Source organism: Empidonax traillii, unplaced genomic scaffold (assembly GCF_003031625.1).
Source record: "Empidonax traillii isolate 1590-97213 ecotype Southwest subspecies unplaced genomic scaffold, ASM303162v1 scaffold614:size843888, whole genome shotgun sequence".
NCBI classification, from domain to species: Eukaryota; Metazoa; Chordata; class Aves; order Passeriformes; family Tyrannidae; genus Empidonax; species Empidonax traillii.
The window spans coordinates 423,278-443,424 of NW_020955807.1; the positions used below are offsets into that span (position 1 = coordinate 423,278).

General features: G+C 47.1%; 1 protein-coding gene across 1 annotated transcript; it reads left to right on the forward strand.

The window, feature by feature from the left end:
• Positions 1 to 2,354: 2,354 nt before the first annotated feature.
• HAO1 (hydroxyacid oxidase 1) lies at positions 2,355 to 19,846 on the forward strand. The gene is made up of 8 exons (XM_027898667.1): positions 2,355 to 2,575; positions 6,600 to 6,751; positions 12,596 to 12,851; positions 15,284 to 15,459; positions 16,067 to 16,158; positions 18,504 to 18,662; positions 18,910 to 18,979; positions 19,336 to 19,846. The coding sequence occupies exons 1-8, from the start codon at positions 2,439 to 2,441 to the stop codon at positions 19,401 to 19,403; spliced, it is 1,110 nt and encodes a 369-aa protein (XP_027754468.1). The 5' UTR covers positions 2,355 to 2,438; the 3' UTR covers positions 19,404 to 19,846.
• Positions 19,847 to 20,147: the final 301 nt, after the last annotated feature.

Sequence of the window (20,147 nt, forward strand, 5' to 3'; positions counted from 1 at the left end):
ACTAATTAGACTGTTACAACTGTGTTAAACTTGCTGTGTTTCCAAAAAGTCAGGATCAACCTGAGTGTTCTGATTGATCTTAAACACTGGAGCTTGTTCTTGCAACCTCAGTGTGGACAAAACGACCTTGGGGTGGTTAAAAACCAGTTTAAGTATCAGCTGTGCTGTGTGCCCCTGGAAACCTGTCCCTGATGGATCTGAATGGGAATCCCTAACAGCAAGCCAGTCAAAAATTCCTTTGGTCTGGAAATCCATCAGGCCTTCCAAACCTCTTGCCCCTGAGGTCTGTGTGAAACTTGTGAGTCTTGGAATGCTCTGTGTCTGCTGCCCCGTGGGTGGCCTGTGTTGTGTGGGATTTCCTCCTGGGAATGTCACATGGGATTGTCTGTTCCGTGGAAGTGGTGCAGATTTATACTCTGGGGTATTTTTTACTGAAACTCCACATAAACTTTGTATTTATGACCATCTCGCAGTAAGTTTTCGTTTCCTCAGTGCGTGGCTGGCTCATCTCTGTCAATAATTTGGTCATAATTTGGTCATAATTTGGTCATAATTTGGTCATAATTTGGTCATAATTTGGTCATAATTTGGTCATAATTTGGTCATAATTTGGTCATAATTTGGTCATAATTTGGTCATAATTTGGTCATAATTTGGTCATAATTTGGTCATAATTTGGAGGCCAGCAGGATGTGGTCCAGGATAGAGGTGCAGAGCTCAATGGCCCATCCTCAGGCTGTGTCTCACAGCAGGCTGAGCTGAAGGAATGGTCCATAGGGACTGCCAGGAACCAGCACTGCAACCCACCTGGCTGATGTGAACAGCTCCTGGATCCAGAACGTGGATTCGTTCTCCTCAGGTGAGTTCCCTGAGCTGCCTTTCCCTGGGAACAGAGCAGCTGCAGGGCTTGGGGGATTTGCCACTCCCTTGGGTTGGCTGCTTTTCCGTGGCATCCATTTCCTGCTGTCAAGCACAAGTTGGGATGGTGTGAAATGAAGCCTTGCGAGCATTCTGTTGGTTTGCTGTTTCATCAGCTGCTTCTCCTTCACTTTTGCGAGAACATGAGATTGTCTCCATGAAAACAGCACGTGGAATACTGCAGGCAGAATCTGATCTGGCAAACCGAAAGCTCTGCTTTTGTAGAGGAAACAGGAAGGTACTCTGGTGGCTGAACTAAAGGGGTAGAAAAGCGTGGAGTTTCTGCCTTGGAATTTTGAACTGCACCTTGGAATTCTGAACTGGAGCAGCAAACTCCCAGCTCTTGGGAATGGGGCTGCCGAGGAGTGTGTGCCTCCTGCTGGGAGCTGATCACACTGCAGGGACTACTTGTTTTAACCCAACATTCCTTTCCCGGTAGAAAAACACCTAAAAAAACCCTCTCTGTGCTTTTGCTTTCACTTTGTCTTTCCCGAGGAGAAAGGAAAGCTCTGGATTTAAACATACAGGGAACAAGTGGGAATTTGTGTCAGTGCCACGTAAGGAAGTGGAAAGATCACCCTTGATAAGGGCACTTTTTATGTCACTGTATGATTGGGGGGGCAAAAGTGGCACTGAGAATTTCTTTGTAGCTGTGCCCTGGGTTGATTTTGTGGCACAGTCATCCAACTCTCCCCAGGAGAGCCGGTCCCCTGTGTGAGAGACTGTCTGAAAAGACCCCACAAAATAGGGGCTTTCTGACTTTATTTTAGAGAAATCCACAAGTGTTCACGGGGAATTTGGAAGCCAAAATGTTTTACTTATGTAAGTGGCTTGATAAAACAGCTTTGCACAGCAGCCTTGATGGCTTGAACACTGAAATACTTGAATTATATGCTGCAGTTAATTGGCCAGTTCATCTTCACTGCAGTCAACTGGAGTGAGAAAATCCCAGCTGGCTCATCCATCCCCTGTGGGTGTCAGAGGGAGACCACTGGCATATTGATATCAATTTGCAGTGCACAGCTGGAAAACTGAATTATACACACACTTGGAAAGTTTTCCTTGACAAACAACCACCATAAACCTGTTGCAAACCACATCTGTTTGTTAAAACCCGAGTCAAGATTCAATCTGGAAATCTTTAACCAACTTAGAAATCATCTAAACCAATGTTTTGCTTTTAAACAGACTTTCTGCTTTTTCTAGATATTTCGGATGACAAAGGTGTCCATGAGGGACTGCACACTCCTGTTATTGCAGGTTTAACTACTTATTTCTTTCTCTGCTTGTTCTTTTTTAATTTTTACCATATTTTATCCCATGGTATTCCAGGTTGGCCTTGACCACGTGGAGTAAAATACAGTGCTGAAGTCCAGTGTGACACAAGAAGCTGGTGTTTTTATTTTATTTTCGGGATGTGGGTAAGTTGAATCCTGATGAGGCCCTGTATTAATGATTTACAGGCAAAAGCTTAAAAGAGAGGGCAGCGGGAATAAACTACCCCTGTGGGATCTGCAGCCATGTCTGGAAAACCGGTGTGCATTGGTGATTTTGAGGAGTATGCCAAAACATTCCTGCCCAAATCCGTGTACGATTATTACCGATCCGGAGCCGATGACCAGCAAACACTTGCAGATAATGTGGCAGCGTTTTCCAGGTAGGAGGATGATTGAAGGCTGGGGTGGGAGGCAGGGGGGTGTGAGTTCTGCTTTAGTGCTGGATGTGGTGCAATTTTAGAGTTTTCCATGTGAACAAAACGCAGTTCTTCTGCAACTTTTTTAGCAAGAGGAGTCTCAAATCGCTGATTTTCCAGAACCATTGTCTCTCCCCTCTCACTCCTCCACCCAGCACTTGCTGTCAAAAAGCTGTTCCTAAAATCCATTAGCACCTTTTTAGCTTTCCCTGCATTTTGGTTCTTTTGTTACCAGAAATTCTCCAGATCCTTCAGCTCCAATATTTAATCAGCCAGTGAAACTGTAACTGCTGCATTTTGGGGCTGCAGTGCCAGCAAGGGGTTCTTGTGGTGGGGTTGCCCTTTTTAGGTCCCGAGTGAAACCTTTTGCTTGTTCCTCCTGAAGGGAATGATTTGTGCAGCCTCCCCAGATCAGAAGGAGCATTTCCCAGCTCTGGGATGAGCTGGCAGAGCCAGGGCTCAGTCCTGGGTGGGCAGGCTGTGCTCGGGGGGGGGGTGGTTCCAGCAGAAGGTCAGCACTTCCCCAAGAAATATTTAAAATGATGGGGAACTCCTTAACTCAGACTGGAGCCCTGAACTGTTGTCCAGACCTGGCTGAGGCCCCCCTTTGGCTCAGGAGTAGGAGGACAGCACGCAGTCAGTCAGCCCTGGCTGTCAGAGCAGTGACAGTGTCCCAGTGTCACGTTGTTGGTTCCCACCCCCAGGTGTCCCCAGGCAGGGCAGAGGGAAGGAGGCAGCTGCAGGCTGTTCCCTCAGCCCAGCTGAGCCCCTGGAGCTGCTGCAACAGCTGCTGAGCCCTTTCCTTGGGGTGCCCTGCTGGGGGAGGCATTTAACCCCTGCCCTTGGCTTTGCTCATCTCTGAAGGCTTTGTCTTCAATCCTCCTGAGTCTAACAAACCAAAACAAGATTTCTCTGATTTATCTTGTCTTTCTCCTTCCCCACTTTGCTTTCCTGCTTAGAGCAGCAATTCTGCTCACTGCTCCAGTTGCTTTTCCACAGGCTGTGAGCAAGTCAGCCAGAAATCCCACAGGAGCTGGAGGTTGTAGGAAGTGCAGTGATAATTTAGCAGGATCTCAAAGGCCAGATGGCAGGAATGGGCTCAGAACCTTCATTTTAGGGACACACAGAGGGAAGCCTTATAAAGTCAAGAGAAGAAAAGTCACCTCTGCTGTGAGCACTTATTGCAGACCGTGCTCATGCAGGAGCCATCATCCCAGACTGGAATTTCCCTGCTCAAACATGAGCCAAGGCGTTGCCCTGAGGAGTAAATGGGAGCAGGAGGGGGTGCAGCAGTGCTCACCTGATTTTTATTTTATCTTTCCTAATGCCCCCAGATGCTCTGATGTTACCTGCCCTCATAAATCCAAAATGAGACGTTAAGGGAAAGGATACTCAGGAATTACTGGGAGGCCGTAAACTGTGGGAGTAGTGAACATTTCACTTGCAGCTGCAGGAGCTAATCATGATTAAACTGGATCCAAACCTCCCAGAGCCAGGCTAAGAAAGAGCTGGGTATGTTCCCTGGCTGTTTCCCAGAGCTGGATGGTGGAGCTGAGATAGGGGCTCTGAAGCTGCTGCCCACTGCAGGGATTGATTCCCGTGCTGAAAAGATCCTGGTTTTTTTTAGTACATGGGATGCTGCCATTAGCAGCCATTAGCCTGTGTTTGCCACCCATCTCTAAAAGGTGGAAACTGCTATAAGGGCTTTGTAATATTATGATTTAAAAGCCCTGTTTGACACGAACAACTCGTGAAATCTCTCTTTTTCCCTTGGGTGCTGCGGGGAGGAGCGTGGCCTACCCGTTATGGATGCAGGGCAGCTGCTTACTCTGCTCCTCACACAGCCCTGCTGTGGCTCTGAGCACCTTTTTTCTGCCTGTTCCCCAGTGCAGCCTGTGGGTAAATATAAAGTAAGGTGGACTTTACACAAAGTCACAAGGTCAGATGATTTTTGGACAGATATGAGTAAGTTCAGCTTCGTTTCCCGTGGATCTCCCCTGCCAGAAGCTCAGCTGCAGGTTCAGCCTGACTCAAACTGTGGGCAGTTGAGTGAAATATTTACAGACACCTAGGATCACCACAGGATGGTGGCATTTCCAGAGGAAGAAATAGATTGTTATTAAGGACTAATAGAAAGATTATTAAGGAGTAAGCTTGATGGATGTTTGTGTTGCTACATCCCACACCACCTCTGGAACACCGCAGCTGTCAAAGAACTGAGGAGCCTGAATGGAGAATGGATTCTTGTGGCAAGCTTGGGACACCTTTAGCTTGAAGGCATTCAGGAATTCACTCTGGAATCTCCCCTCTTGGCATTTTAAGGGGGGGACATCAATGTGTGTAGGAAACAAAACAGCCCTGCAGCACCAGGGGATTGTTTGGGATGAGCTGGGAAGGGAAACAAGAAGAGCTGCTTGAAAATGAGTTGCAGTTTGAAAACATTTTTTCACAGCTGAAAGCAGTGAGAGCTTCCCTCTTACCCCTCAGCAAGGTAATTTAAAATCGGAAATTTTTCAGCTTGGAGAAAAAAGCAAAAACCCCCAAAAGATTAATCCTGCTCCTTCTCTTTAATCCTCCCCTCCAAACAGCTTTTAGCTGAAGCTGCCTAAACCAGCAGCGCTTGCTGCCTTCCCCACTGTGGCATCTCCCACTTCCAGCTGGGAAGAAGGATGTGCTCACTCTGTTGCTGATTGCAGCACATGAGTATGGACTTGGCTGCAAAAAGATGTGGGTGATGAGGAGATGATGAATTAAAAAAAAAAAAAACAAAAAACAAATCCAAGTATTTTACAAAATATCCAGGAAATGTTTTCACTGAAAAACCTGGAGGAAGCAGGTGGTGTGGTGCAGCTGAATGAACAGGTGCTCTGGTGACTGGGAAATAAATACAACTTGTGGGTTTTCCTTGCTGCTGTTGGGGGCATTTCCCTGTGGCTTGTCCAGAAAATGCCTAGCTTTGAGTGTCCATCGAACTCAGAGCTGGAAACACCTGTGTTTCCACAGGAAGATCAGATTTTATTAAAAGGGGTAGTGATGTTGGTGTTTGTGTGGGACCCAATTAAGAGTCAGGATGCTGATGGAGAGGGTGCTTCTCACTGTCTAAATGAGCAAGGTTTCAAAAGGATTTTTTCTTTTTTTTTTTTAACTGGGAAAAGATGCCTCAGAGCTGAGTGGAATCCTTCAGAATGAAGGGCTAGGAAGAAAGGAGGAGTTTAAAACAAGTCATGTTTTCTTTGTCCCACCCTCAGCCCATCCTCCCCTGAAAAATAACAAACATACAATGGCATGAAAACAAGTCTGAGGACACACTTGCCCTGTGTGTCTTGGCGCTGAACATCTCAGCTGACTCCCCATGGCCACACAGCTCCTTCCAAGCATCATAACTGTCTCTCTCCTCCCTGGGGAGTGTTTCCTGGAGAGCTGGCATGGCCCTGTGCTCCAGGACTCCAGAAAGGTGGGTCTCATCCTGGCTCTGTCCCAGGCTCCTCAGGGAAGTGTCTCCTGATCTTTCTACAAAATATACAGGATTTTGTCTCTTTCTCACTTGCCAGTTTAACATGCAAGCTCAAGCTCCCCTCTCCTCCCTGCTGGAGGGTAACAATGGCTCTGGTTCTCTCTCCATGCTGAGAATTACAATATTATCAGTCAGAGCAGTTAGTCAGGTTCTTAAAAGCTTAAATTTTTAATTCTTTTCTGTAATTAAAATCCATTGGCCCCCGGAGGCCTCTGTGAGGGGCTGGTGCTTGCCGAGTGGCTTTGACCCGTCTGAGAGGCCAACCCCTGCTATCGCACCCCCTCTGCTGGCTTCTGGTGACGGTGGCAGCGCTGTGACATCGCCTGGATGGCGGCAAAAAGCCCCTTTTCACGGGGTGTCCCCTGGAATGCAACCCTGTTCCTAAAGGTTTGGCTGCTGTGGTGTTGAAGAGTGCGGTGGAGGGTGATTCGAGGTTTAGTTTGCAGCGCTGTCCCTTTGTCCCTTTGGTGGCAGGTGGCGGCTGTACCCGCGGGTGCTGCGGGACGTGTCTGTGCTGGACGTGTCCAGCTGTGTCCTGGGCCAGCGTGTCTCCATGCCCGTGTGCGTGGCTGCCACGGCGATGCAGCGCATGGCTCACCCCGACGGCGAGACCGCCACAGCCAGAGGTGAGTGCACACAGTGTCCCCCGGGGGGGGGGAGGGCACGCACAAAACTATCCTGGTCACGGGACCCAGCTCTATTTCTCGCTCCAGGATGGGTTTGAGCTGCTGCTCGTTGATTTCGGGGTTTGTGTTTTTTGCTGTTGGCTTTGTTTGGCTGCGGTTCCCTCCCTGTGAAACAGGAGTTTGAAAACTGTATCTATCTATACATTTTATGAATATAACTATATGTATGTAGGCACAGCGCCAGTGTTCCTCTTAGGGAATTGCTTCTGGGAATTCGAAAACCTGGGAAAAACCTTTGCTTTGAAGAGAGAGCATCCCAGGGATGCAGGGAGATAAGGGGCCGTCTGGGCCAGAAGCTGCACAGGGATGTTGCCAGCACAGAGGGTGCACCTCAAAGGTTGTGAGAAATGGGGCGTTAACCAGAACTGAGAGGGGAAATTGTCTCCTATTCCTTTCACCTGGGCTGCAGAATGATGTGAAAAGCAAGGAAGAGGTTTGGGCTGTGCATTTCAGTGCCCCAGCACTGAATGCAAAAGGATACAAAGCTTAAATAAGTGATATTTAAAAAAAAAAGATAAATCCCCTGCATGGTTGAGTTATCCCTCTAACAGTGTTTCCATGACCAATGCAGCAAACACCAGTGTGAGGGGAGTCTGAGGACCATCCCTGCGGTGGGGGCTGCTCTCAGCTCTCATTAAGAAGCTGCACCCCTCACGGGTTTCAGCACAACTCCAGCAGCCCTCTCTGTAAAACTAGATTTCTCCAATGTTATACCGTGTTTGGGGACACTGTTTTTCCCCTTCCCAGGAGGTGTGCTGGAATCCAGCGCTTTCGTGGCTGCTGCGTGTGCCGGCGCGTTCCACACGGTGGAGCTCCAGCACCTGGGATGGGTTTGGGAAGGGCCGGAGCGAGCCCCGGGGCTGTCCTGTCCTCTGGCAGCTCCTGGGGGTGAACTCTGGGCCAGGTTGCGCTGGGAGGAAACTCCGGAGCGTCAAACTGTTGAGTGCAAACCTGTTAATGCAATGGGGAGAGCAAGATGTGAAACACAAAACTCAGGGTGGTTCTTAGCAAAAATTCCCACTGATTCTGCATCCTGGCCACGTTTTGGGGCATAAACCCACAATGGCATGCAGAGTCAAGGGGTGCAACAAGACTGAGTACTAGGGCTGAGTCATGGCTGTGGTAATAACTTAATTCCAGAATTTCCTGATTTTTGTGCACTTATTTGTCAAACTTTAACACGTGATTGTTGCATTTGGGGTCCTTGGGTTTTCGAGCTGGGGGGCTCTGGTTGGAATATGTGTTCCAGTAAACGTATCCCTTGGAATATGTTGCTTTCAAAGGAGGGCATAATGAAAATCACACCCTTAAAACTCCCTGCCCTCACTACCCCTCTTGCTGGGCTTTTGGGGGCTGCTGCTCCTCCAGGGATGATGCTCTCCTGCACTGACTGAGCTGCCCCTTCCCAAGACAGGGCCTTAAACACCCCTTCAGTGACAGTTCTGCTTCATCAGCAAAGGATCTTTTAAGCAGAAACTTTCAATTGTAATTTTAAAGTTGCTGGGGACAGGCCAGCCAGCACAGTGGAAGTTATTCCAAAGGTTAACTCACAGTCATGGGCAAAACTTGCACAGCCTCAAATCCAGGTGGTGGGTTTACTTATACTTCTGTGAGCTAGAATTGATAAAAAATAAATAACTGAACTTTAAAAAAATGCCCATGCAGGCTGTAATAATGTTACCCCTCAGTTTCCTTTGACATGTCTAAATGCCAGGAGTCCTTCCTTATAGAGAAAGCTTTCTTGTGCTTGAAACAATTTCACACACCTTGGCGGTTGTCCCAGTTCTTCCAGGTCTTCCTTCAAGTCTATTCCCTGGCATTTTAGTGGTAGCTCATCAATATATAGGGCAATTTTCCAAAGAAGGGATTTTCTGTTCAGTAGAAACTGTAAAAAATTGGGAGGAAAATTGTTTTGGATTAGCTGAAATGTTTCATTTGATCCAAAACACAATGTTTTATTTCATTTTCCTACTGGCCGATGCTTTTACCCATAGCTCTGTTTTGAAACAAAAGTGTTAGCTCAGGAGAAAACATTTCCATTTTGAAAAGATCAACACATGACATTTTGACTTAGGTGATTTTTTTTTTTTCTTTTTCGCCTCCTCCCCACTCCAATTTCAACCTCTTTCACTAAAAATATTTGCCAAATGTGGTGAATAATCTTAGCCACCGTTCAAGAGCGAAAGGTTATTCTCTAAACACTTTTCAATAGAACCCGTCTGGTCCTGAGGGATTTTTCTTGCTTGTCCATCAGGAGCCTCGTTGTCCCTCCCTGCCAGGACATCCATTTGCCATCCTGACTCCAAGCTGTGCTTGCAAACCAACGTGCTCCCTGTGTACTGACACAAAATCTCAGGCACCATCCAGCTGCTTAGCAAGAAGTGGGAACTTTTTGCAGCCTTTAATTGATGATAAACAGATTTGCAGCGTTATTCTACTGTTTATTTATTTCTGTTTATATTCCTGCTTGTTCCATAAAGCTCTTGCTGACCGAGCACCTTCTGCTCCCGTGTTTTCACCCCGAAGCAGCACTGCAATGCCTGACTTCTCCCTGACTGGCTGAAAACCAGGCTGAGAACCCGATTTGATTTTGGAAAGCTGTGAATGGCAGTGGCTCAGAGTTTTTGTTTGCCCTCTGTGCCTGCCCTCAAACCTCTCTCCGAGCTACTGCTGACGCAGGGAGGGTTTCACCACCACCTGTGATGTGACTGCACCCTTTGCTTTGCCAAATGCAGAATGGGAATATTGACTGGAAAGCTTTTCCCCCCCTGTTTTAGATGAGTTACTGGCAGCTCTGTCACTTCCCCTAGAGAGTGAGTAACACCTTTTTGTTAATTTGGCTCTCAACAGGCTCTTACCGGGCTTTTTGTTCACTCACTGGGATTCATGTTCCTTGTGCTCATCAGTGACTGGGCAGGAGGGATTTGGTGATCTATTACTTTTTGTAATCACTCAGCCACAGTGGAAACAGCAGGATTTTGTACCCATCTTTAACCTGTTACTTATGCAGTGATCAAAAACCAGAGGTTAATTGTGAGCTGTGGCTGCTCCAGAGGACAACGTTCCCCTGGGACAACACGGCCTGGGCTGACCTGACCCGGATTGCCCCTGGAACCTGGCGTGGCCGGGGGACTTTGTGCTGCAAGTGCACCCAGGCAGCCTGGCATGCCAGGCCAGCCACATCCCTTCTGGCCACGCGTGTCCTTCCCTGGAGGGGTTTGTCAAGAGAGAGACAGTAAGTGCTTTAAACAACTCTGTTTCTGGGGAGATGCAGCTCCCAGAACCCGGCTGCTGCTCCTGAGAAATACCACCCTGCCAAAAGGACAGCCTGTTGGTCCCAGGGAATGTCCTCTGGCCCTGAATTTGGAGGCAGTGGGTTCCCTGGTGGATTCGGGGGAAAAGGACTGCAGTGTGGCTGCTGTGCTTTGGAGATGGCTCTAAAAGGGAAATGATGGGGGGGAAAAGCAAATTCCCATTCCCATACATGGTAACCCTGACAAAATATGCACCTTTGAATTGGGCTCCTCTCCAGTGTCCTCCCCTGGAGTATGTTGCCACAGGGACAAATTCCATATCCTTCCCAAACCATGTAATGAAGTGATATCCCACCTGATGGGAAAACTGAGGCAGGTTTGGATCAGATAATAGGGAAAGAGTCTTTACCATCTGTGATTCCATGGACTTCTCCAGCCTCCTGTGTGTGGCTGATCCTCTCTGTGCCATCGTGGGTCCCACCAGGAGCCTGCAGGGTGTGCAAGGGTGAACGTGTGTGCTCAGGGCAATGCTCAGGAGTGAAAGACCTGAGGAAAATAAGAAAGCAAACTAAAAACCATCTGAAATGGTGTGAGGAAAGGCTGCTTTACAAAAGAACTGGGGTTTAAACTCTGGCAAATGTCACATATTGCAGCAAGGGCGTCCCGGGGGGAATATGGCTCTGCTAGAACTGATCTGTAACAACAGACAGAGGTGTTTGCAGCACCCCAAAGCTGAAGTGGGAAATAGGGTTGTTGGAGGAAATGAATTGCTTCTGTTTGCTCCAACTGCAGCTCAGTGTGTGAGAAGTGGGAGTACATTTTTAGCAAAACCTAATTTGAGGTAGAAAAAAACCCCAAACCAAACCTGGCAGGGCTTCAGGACTCTGTATCTCATGGTTTAGCAAGTCTAGAAAATTATCAGAGGATGTTTTAAAATGATCAAGGCAAAGCACAGGTCGACCAAAACTGGAACTTGGAATTTTGAAAGCTTTGAAAAATTTTGTGTGTGAACTCGGAACTGAGGAGATCTAAACGGTGTGTGTGTTGAGCTGGTGCTTCACCAGAGAGCTGTGAACTTTGCAGGAGAGATGGGGGGAATTTGGTGAGTGTGCTTGCACGAGAATGCCATAACCCCATTTGGGATGGCTGAACTCTGGTTGAACCAAACTGCTTAAATCTGATCTTATAAAAGAGCAAAGCCTCATTTTCTCTGTGATGCTAAATTGAAAGGATATGGTGAAATACTGTGTTTTAAATCTTCCCTTCACCAAAAATATTTAACTTTTGCTTTTGCAACTGCTCTTATGTCAGCTGGGCTGTGGAACTGGAGTTGGGAAGGAAAGGCAGAATGGGAATAACTGGCTACCTTGAAGGCACATTGAACCATAACATTTACATTTCTCCCTTATCTGATCTGAGGGTTTTGCAATTGCTGGGTTATCAACCTTCCTGCTCCTTCATGTGCTGGGGTTGGACAGAGCAGGAGGAATGCGGATCCCCTGTTGCTCAGCGTCGCTCAACGGACTCGATTTGGGAATTCACTTAGTATGGAATTTGTGGTGACCCCCCACAGCCGATTTTTAACGTGATTTTGGGCCATTTGGTATCTGCGGTTCTTTAGAAAGAAACCTCATTTCTTGGTACTTTATCCTAAGAGGGAACTATTTACCGGAATTTTAAGGGGAGGAATGAAACAGCTTTTTGGAGTTTTGGGTCGTTGCTACTGCATTTCCAGGGAGGGAAAGCGCCCTGGGAGGGCGTGACCGATTTGTTTGAATAAGCTGTTCATAAGTTTCCACTCCAAGAGCCTTGTAATCCTTATTTAATCAAATGTTGTCATAAAGACCACTTTTTAATTCCTCGATGGGCTGGAGGTGACGTCTTGAAACAGAGCTCCATTTACATTCAAAATATGCATTCTGCGGTAGAGCAAGAAAAATAAGGCTCTCTGTAATATTTTGGAGTTCCACGGCGTGTTTTCCTTTATTTTATATTAAGTGACAGATTACTCCAAAAAGAATAAGTGCTGGATTCATAAAAATCTATCTGCATGAGGTCAGCTGGTACAGCCTGGGTTGGAAACGGTCCCTGGGGAGGGCGATTTTTGGGAGGCAAAAAGCTGGAAGCCTTTAATGCATTATTTTAATTAATTAATTCATTATTTTTTTTTTAGACCATTCAGAACTTTGCACGTGGATGTGTCCTTAAATTCACACACCAGAATTTCTGACCAGTGACACCCAGACACCAGGGGCTTACAAGCGGGATTCCCATGGGATAATTATTGATATGAGTTAGGCGTAGTTGGATTATGATATATTTCTGCTGTTGGAGCAGGGATCATCCTGATCACACCGAGTAAGGCAGGGAGTGCTCACAGCCCATCCCTGTTAGCAGCTGCTATTAGTGCAGCATTCCCTGGAATGCACTAACATTAAGGAAAGGCAGGGTGTAGTTATGTGCACCAACTTGTGCTGGCGAGCAGAACCTCAGTTTTGGATGATCCCAAACGCGGCTTTGTGTTCCGCAGCCTGCCGGGCCGTGGGGACAGGGATGATGCTGAGCTCCTGGGCCACGTCTTCCATCGAGGAGGTGGCGGCGGCGGCGGCGGGGGGCCTGCTGTGGCTGCAGCTGTACGTGTACAAGGACCGGCAGGTGACCGAGTCGCTGGTGAGGCGGGCGGAGCGCGCCGGCTACCGCGGCATCTTCGTGACGGCCGACACGCCCTACCTGGGCCGGCGCGTGGCCGACGTGCGCAACAGGTTCCAGCTCCCACCGCACCTCAGGTACACCCCGAGGGGGTGGGGGGTGTGGGGAGGGCAGCTGCAGCTTTTCTTGTGCTCCAATGCGGGAACACGTGGCTGTAAATCTCCCTGAATTCTCCGGGAGGGCAGTTTCTACCCCCACGTGTGTTTTGGGGCGTTTTCTCTGCCCCGGAAGAATTTGTGGCCCGGTGATTGAGTTCAGCACTAATTCTGGTTCCCCCTCCCACTGCAGGGCCTGTGAAGCATTCAATTTTAACGGAGTTAAACCAGAATGTTAACCTTACGATGGTGTTGTCAGGGCACTGATTTCCCTGGCCTTTTGCAGATATAAATTGGTAGACTGTACGGGCCAACCTGATAAAGATGTGCTGAAGTGCTGGCACAGTTTTAGCAGCCAAGAGGATTAGCTGGAAAACTATTTAATGGATGGGTTTACCCAGGACTTGGAGATAAAAATCTTGTGGGAATCTTGCAGGTAGGTCTCGGTAATGACTGTAGTTTGCCACAGTGTATGTCAAGGTTTTTCAGAGCGTGCAAATGAACACAAAAATGGAAGGAAAAAATTATTAAAGGATCAGTGAAATTACTTTAGAGCAGATGAACTTGGATTTCTGGGTGAAAGTTACTTTTGAATATTAGCAATGAAACTGAATTGCTCTTCCTATGTCCCCAAAGACTGTTGTGTTATACAATGTATGTAACATGTGCCCAGTAAGAATCACATCCCAAGGTCTCTCTTATCTTCTACTGAAATATTATAGAAAATAAGCCCTGGGATTTGCAATGAGTCTGATTCTCCACCTCACAGGCAAAGACCCCTCCAGAGTTTGGGGTGTTGCCTCTCCCCCTTACACATGGAGCTAAAATAGAGTATGATGAAGGCTGACAGAGCAGCCTGAACTCTGCCTCTGTAATTGTGTTATAAACTACAACCTTAGGAGGAAAGCAGCAGAGAGCAAAAAAGCCCTGACACGTCCAAGCTGAAAATGAACCACACTGGGATGTGCCTGCCCCACATCGTGATCCTGCTGTAGATCTGTGTTTGGCACAACACCATCAGTATGCACTGGCATTTCACCTGAAAAAGAATTAACTAATCCTTTAAATAGCTTATTTTTTATGGGCAGTATAACTTTAGGCCTGGGGTTAGAGAGTTTCTGAATGCGAGTCCGGTGACCCTAAAACATTTGAGGGAAGGGGCAGAGCGTTTCTGAAACACTTTGACCCCCACCTGACCAAACCATAATGAGGTTTTGAGTGAACTGGATGAAATCACACGAAACTGGAACAGTCCTTAAAGGTCCCAGTTAATCAGTGCAGGTTTCAGGGCAATGCTGGGCAGGGTTTTGTTGCAGGGTCGGTGGTGAACCCCCCCCCTCCCCACCCCAGCGTGGGGGCTCCGCTCATTTGCGTGATAACTTTTTCTTGGCTTCGGGTTTTCAACAAAGTTTCAAAGCAACAACAAGGTGCCATTGTGCTCTGAAACCTATGTAAGGCAACATTCATTCAAGTGTTGATCTGCTTCTCCCAGGCCAAGAAAAACAACAGTTATTTATATAATCTTATCCCTGGTTCTGTTTTTCTCTGGGTACCCCACCCTCCACAAACCAACAGCTGAAAAGCTGGATCTTGCTGGGAGCCCTCTCCTTCCTCCTTTGCATCTGGGCCTGGAGCTGAACTGAAAAGCCACGTGAAATGCTGCTTGTGGCAGGCATGAAATCAGCAGTGAAAGCAGCCAGTTTCCATGCAGAACACCTCATGCACTTCCCAAAATGTGTAATATGAGTATTAAATAGCCCAGTGTGGAACGAGACACGGTTTCTGAGGAGCAGAGCAATCAGCCTGGTGTGGGTGCCCTAGAACCTGACTGATTTGGGGCTAAAAACATTATTCACATAATGTTTTCATGTGAACTAATTTTACCAGGACACGAACAAAAGAGACGCAAGGTGAACTGGCTGCACGTTGGCCTTGTTGGACAGAGGGAAATTCTGAATTCTTTGCAAGGCAGATCCACCCAATTCATGGAGCTTAACAAAACCTCCCTTCCTCCTTCTCCCCTCCCACCTACCTGATCCCCTATTCCTCTAACAGCTGAATTCCCTGGATTTGAAAAACAAGCCAAACCAAACCGTGTTTCTTTTGCTAGAAGCAGGACTGTTGCCTTAGGCCAGAGAACCTTGCGCAGAATCATCACAGAAACATAGAAAGGTATGGGTAGGAAGGACCTTAAAGATCAAATGCTTGTGTTGGTTATCAAATGCTTTGTCAGCCAAAGGTTTTGGCTCACTGAGGACTGGGATCTGACATGCTGGGATTGGCCTTTTTTGCTCCTGCCCTGCAGTACAGCAAAGTTTTATCACAGGTATATTGATTCGTGGCTACAATAAACTGATTTGTGGCTACAGTGGACCTTTCTCAGCCTATTTTTCCTTTTCTTTTTGTCGTTTTAGATTAAAAAACTTTTCCAGCAGCGACCTGGCGTTTTCCTCAGGGAAAGACTTTGGAGAGAACAGCGGGCTGGCCGTGTACGTGGCCGAGGCCATCGATCCCAGCGTCAACTGGGAGGACATCAAGTGGCTTCGGGGGCTCACCTCGCTGCCCATCGTGGTGAAAGGAATCCTCAGGGGTGTGTGGGGTAAAGGCCCCCTCAGGGGGGTGCAGCTCTGCTGCTTCCAGTGGGAAAAACCCAGGAGTGAAGACACTTGTGGCAGCAGCTGATTAAATTTATATCTGAGATTGGATGCAGCCAGGAGGATTGAAGTTGCTCTGTTGAATTGTGTCTGCAAACCCTGACCTGAGCTGATAGAGCTTCAGGGAAAGCTGGATTTCCATTCTGTCCAAAGAGCACTGAGCACAGTGGAGTGGTTTCATTAAGTCTGGATTATTACTGTAATCATGCCAAAAATTTTGGCTGGGACGGAATCATTCAGCAAAATAACTTCTTAGTGATGAGTTCTAGAACACAGCAGAGAAAATAAAGACTAGCGGCCCAAGTGGCTGCTGATTCGAAGGGATTAAATGTTCTCTAACATTTCAAACTACTTTCTGGTCTTATTGCTTAAAGATGAAACGTTTTTTCTGTGCTGAGGTGCGGCTTTGCAAGGCTGAAGCCCTAAGGTTTCTTTGCATTATCTGGCAGGAATTTTTTCAGGGATACCAAAATTTCCCTCCTCGTGGAGTCAACAAGCTCACAGGTATGGAAGAACATAACTAGTCTGGATTTCTTTTCCCAGCTGATGATGCTAAAGAAGCTCTGAAGATTGGGGTAAATGGTATCCTGGTGTCAAATCATGGAGCACGACAGCTCGATGGGGTCCCTGCCACTGTGAGTACTGGGGCCAATGTGCATCAATTAGTCCCTAATTTGCTCTGCCTTTGGCTTGTTTGCCTTCTCTCTGAACTTGTGGAGGCTGGAGGGAAAAGCTGGAATATGTGTTATCTGCCTTAACCCATGAGGAACCTCCCTGCACAGCTCTGTGGATGTCACGCTGTGCTCCGAGTTTGACACGGCCTCCCCTTGCTCAGAGAAAACTGGAAAATCCCTAAGAAATTTTTTCCAGTCCCTTCTTTCGTGTCTCCTTTCCCACTCTTGTTTTGAAAAACTCCTGTTGCCATTTGCAGCACACTCAAGGCTGTATTGGAGTTGTTTTTCCCCTTTTAATATTCTTTAGAGGCTTCTGAAAAATTGCAGTTATGGAACAGCTAAAGGTAGAATGAAACTCTCTCTTTTTCTCCTTTCGAATATTTTCACCTTTGGAAAAGGGACAGAGTGGTTAAATTACAGTTTTTTCCTTTTTCCTTTTCCTTGTCGTGCTACCCCGGGCCTTTTCCAAAGGTGAAAGGGATTTGAGAATTTCTCGGTCGGCAAAAAAGAAAGAAGGAAAGGAAAATGAAAAAGTATGTGTTCAGGCTGAAGGAAAAACCCCAAAATTCCAGTCATCACTCATCCTGCTTCATTTGGTGTGGGAAAGCTGCACAAATAAAAAGAGAATGAAAGGGAGGAGAATCAAAGCCCACTTGTGCCTCTTTCAGTATTTCCAGTGTGTTCTTGATGAAAAACCTCCTGTTTTCCATGAGGATTCCCTGAAGGGAGAGGGGAGCAGGTCATCTTGTCCCCTTCTGAGAATGTACTCCCAGTTCCACTGAAACTATCTGAAAATCTCAGCCTGTGTGTGTGAGGGGAATCCAACAGGAATGAGGATGTTAAAAATATTAATTTTGAGCGATGAGAAAGCTCGAGGAAACGCGAATTAATTTTTTGACAGCTGCAGGAGAAGAGAGATTTGCAAACACGTTCTGGGTTATTCCTTCGCAAGCCCACAGCACAGAGGAGAACTACCGAAGCTGGATTTATGGCCCAGAGAACTGCCCTGCTCTGTGCAGTCTTTAATCATATAAATATCTGTGTCAGATCACACTAAATGTTTCTGATTTAAAAACGTAATAATTTGCTTCTTCGTCACGGCTTTTCAGACGGTGAGCTGAACCCCAGCTGGTCAATATTTCTAGTGTCTGGTTACCCAGTGAGGAAATCTCTGGTTTAATGATGCTTTGCATCATGCTTTAGTTATGGGAGCACTTTAATGTTGGTACAGTTTGTCAGGATGTAGAAAGTGGTCTCTGTATACGGAAAGAGACCCGAAATGTGTTTGGCAGGAGAGCAAAACCAAAGGGAGGGGGAAAATCCACAGCAAGTGCCAAACTTCGAGAAAATTTTAATCCAAACCTAAAAACAAACTGCACTTTCAAGTTGTTTTTTTTTTTTTTTCCACCCCATCTTCCAGTCATTTCTATCCATTAGAAAGGAAATGAATTACATCCGTGTTTAAAAGGCATGGATTTGTGTGCCTTTTGTCTTCCTACCACACACTGTTTCCAGTCCCCTTAATACTTGACTTCTGATTTTCGTGAATAGGAACTCTTTAGGTGGCCTTGCAGGAGCAGTTGCCCTGGAATTAATGCTCCAGGCTTGGATTCAGGAGGCTCATCCCTTCACTGGGACCTCTTGCATGGCAAGAGGAATAAATTCCATCTCGCCTTGCTCAGAACTTATGGGAAAAGCTAAATTTTGATTCTGTGAAGTTTTTCTCTACAGTTATTCCTGTAATAAGATGCATTTTACAAAGGAAAAATACATTAAGATTCTCAGCCCACTCCAAGTTCCTGCAGGCACACCTTTCTCTTACTCCTTGCCCACAGGTACAATGCTTGCCCCTGGGGTCCTGGTGCTAGCTGGGCCCTCGGGATAAATTAATAACAAATTTAAACAGGAAAGCAAAGATGATTGTTTAAAAAGTGACAGTGATTCAGTTTCATCCCCGAACTAGTGAAGACTGGAATTTTGGGAGGAAATAGCGTGGAAAGGCCTCCTCTGTGCTGGCTGTTTCTTGTGCTCTGCGTAAGAACCAGACACCAGCTTGTGTCAGATCCATGTCATGGGATCAGATGGATATTCTGTGTAACCCTCCAAATAAATTTGACCTTTGTCTATCCCTGCTAACCTGCTGTGTCACAGATGTAAACACACAGCGCTGTTCTTTGGGTATAGCTGGGCATGGAATTGCTCACTGAGCTGCTGTAAAGCCTTGGGTCCTGCGTGTGAGGACTCACCCCAAACACAACTGGGCTTTCAGCAGCAGCTGAGCCGTGTTCCTGGCGTCACTGTTGCAGATTGACGTGCTGCCTGAGATCGTGGAGGCCGTGCAGGGGAAGGTGGAGGTGTTCCTGGACGGGGGGGTGAGGAAAGGCACGGACGTCCTCAAAGCACTTGCTCTGGGTGCCAGAGCCGTGTTCATCGGGAGGCCTCTGCTCTGGGGACTGGCTTATCAAGTAAGTTAGAAAAAGCTGAAATGCCTGTTTTTAAGATACCCAAACTCACTGTTTGGGCTTGCTTTGCAACAGGAGTGTGTGTGGTGGTGTCTTAGTGGGTCTGGGTGCACCCAGATCATCTCAGTTAAAATTTGCCGTGACAAACACTCAGGACTTCCACTGGGGCATAACCCTTCTTTTGGCACACGTGTGTACATATATCTATAGCTACTCACATAACAGCACACGTTGTCTCCTCGTCTCCCAGGGTGAAGAAGGAGCCAAAGAAGTTCTGCAGATGCTGAAGGAGGAGTTTCGCCTGGCAATGGCGCTGACAGGTGGGGCATCAGCGTTTCCTCTCCGTAACCACGTTTTTCCCCAGCTTTCCTTTGCCCTGGGCAAGATGCTGTAGCAGCTCACAGGAGGGGAGTGTTTGCGGCACGAACAGGTTAGCCTGGGGAGAAAGGGGGAAAGGACTTGTTATCCCTGTCTTACAAAAGGGGAACTGAGTAGATTACGTAAAAACGATACATTTATTTTTTCTCACGAGGAGAGCAATAAATCCATAGGAAAGTAGGGGCAAATCCTTGGTCACTAAGGAGTGGATTTGCTCTCACAGAATGTAGATTTTTATGAGACAGAGAAAGAAAGGCCTTAGAGTGGAGTTTCAACTGAAATGTAACTTCTCCTCCAGGATGCCGGAGAGTAGAAGAAATTGGCAGGACACTGATCCGAAGACATGAAGTGTTTTCCAAGATTTAAGCCTGAAGACTTTGCCTCGTGTGTTGCCTGTTGTGCTTCCAGACAAAACCCACCCGTGTTCGCTCTGTGGGCCTCATCCTGCAATCCTGACCGAGAAGGCACGGCCCCTTAGGACATCACTTGCTGAAGAAAAGACTCAAAGCAGATTTTACAGGTGTTTCCAGATGTTTTAGGCTCTTGAGGAAAGCTGCTGTACTGGGAGGTGTGATTAGAGGTGGGATTTGATACAAGACGGGCACAGGGACTTTGAGGTGTTTTGCAACAAATGCTGATCTTGATTTCCATGCCTGGGAGTAACTCAGCTGTTAAAATGAAGCTGTAAACAGGAATGTTTTGATAGCAAACAGAAATGCTGAGATTTAAAATGCAAAAGATACTTCTTGCTCGCTGTTTAGAGAAACTAGACTGGAGATTGCAGAGATTAAATCTTGCTTTCTTGTGAACAGTGTCATTTCCCTGCTGACTCTGTGCTAGGACTGGGTAAGCACGCAGGCTGTAGGAGCTCAGAGGACTCTTTAGTTGTAAAGAACCAAAGAACAAAGTCAACCTGGGGAAACTCTGCTGTTGAAGTGGTACAAACCCCTCTGCTATCAGCCAGCTGTTCTGTATGTGCGTTGGATATAGGTCAGATCCTTGGATGATGCAAATCCCTGTAGCCCAAACTGTGCCAGCTGCACCCAGCTGGAGCTCCAGAGTCCCATTTTTCACCTGGATTCATTTGCTGACACTGGCAAGGCAAGGCTG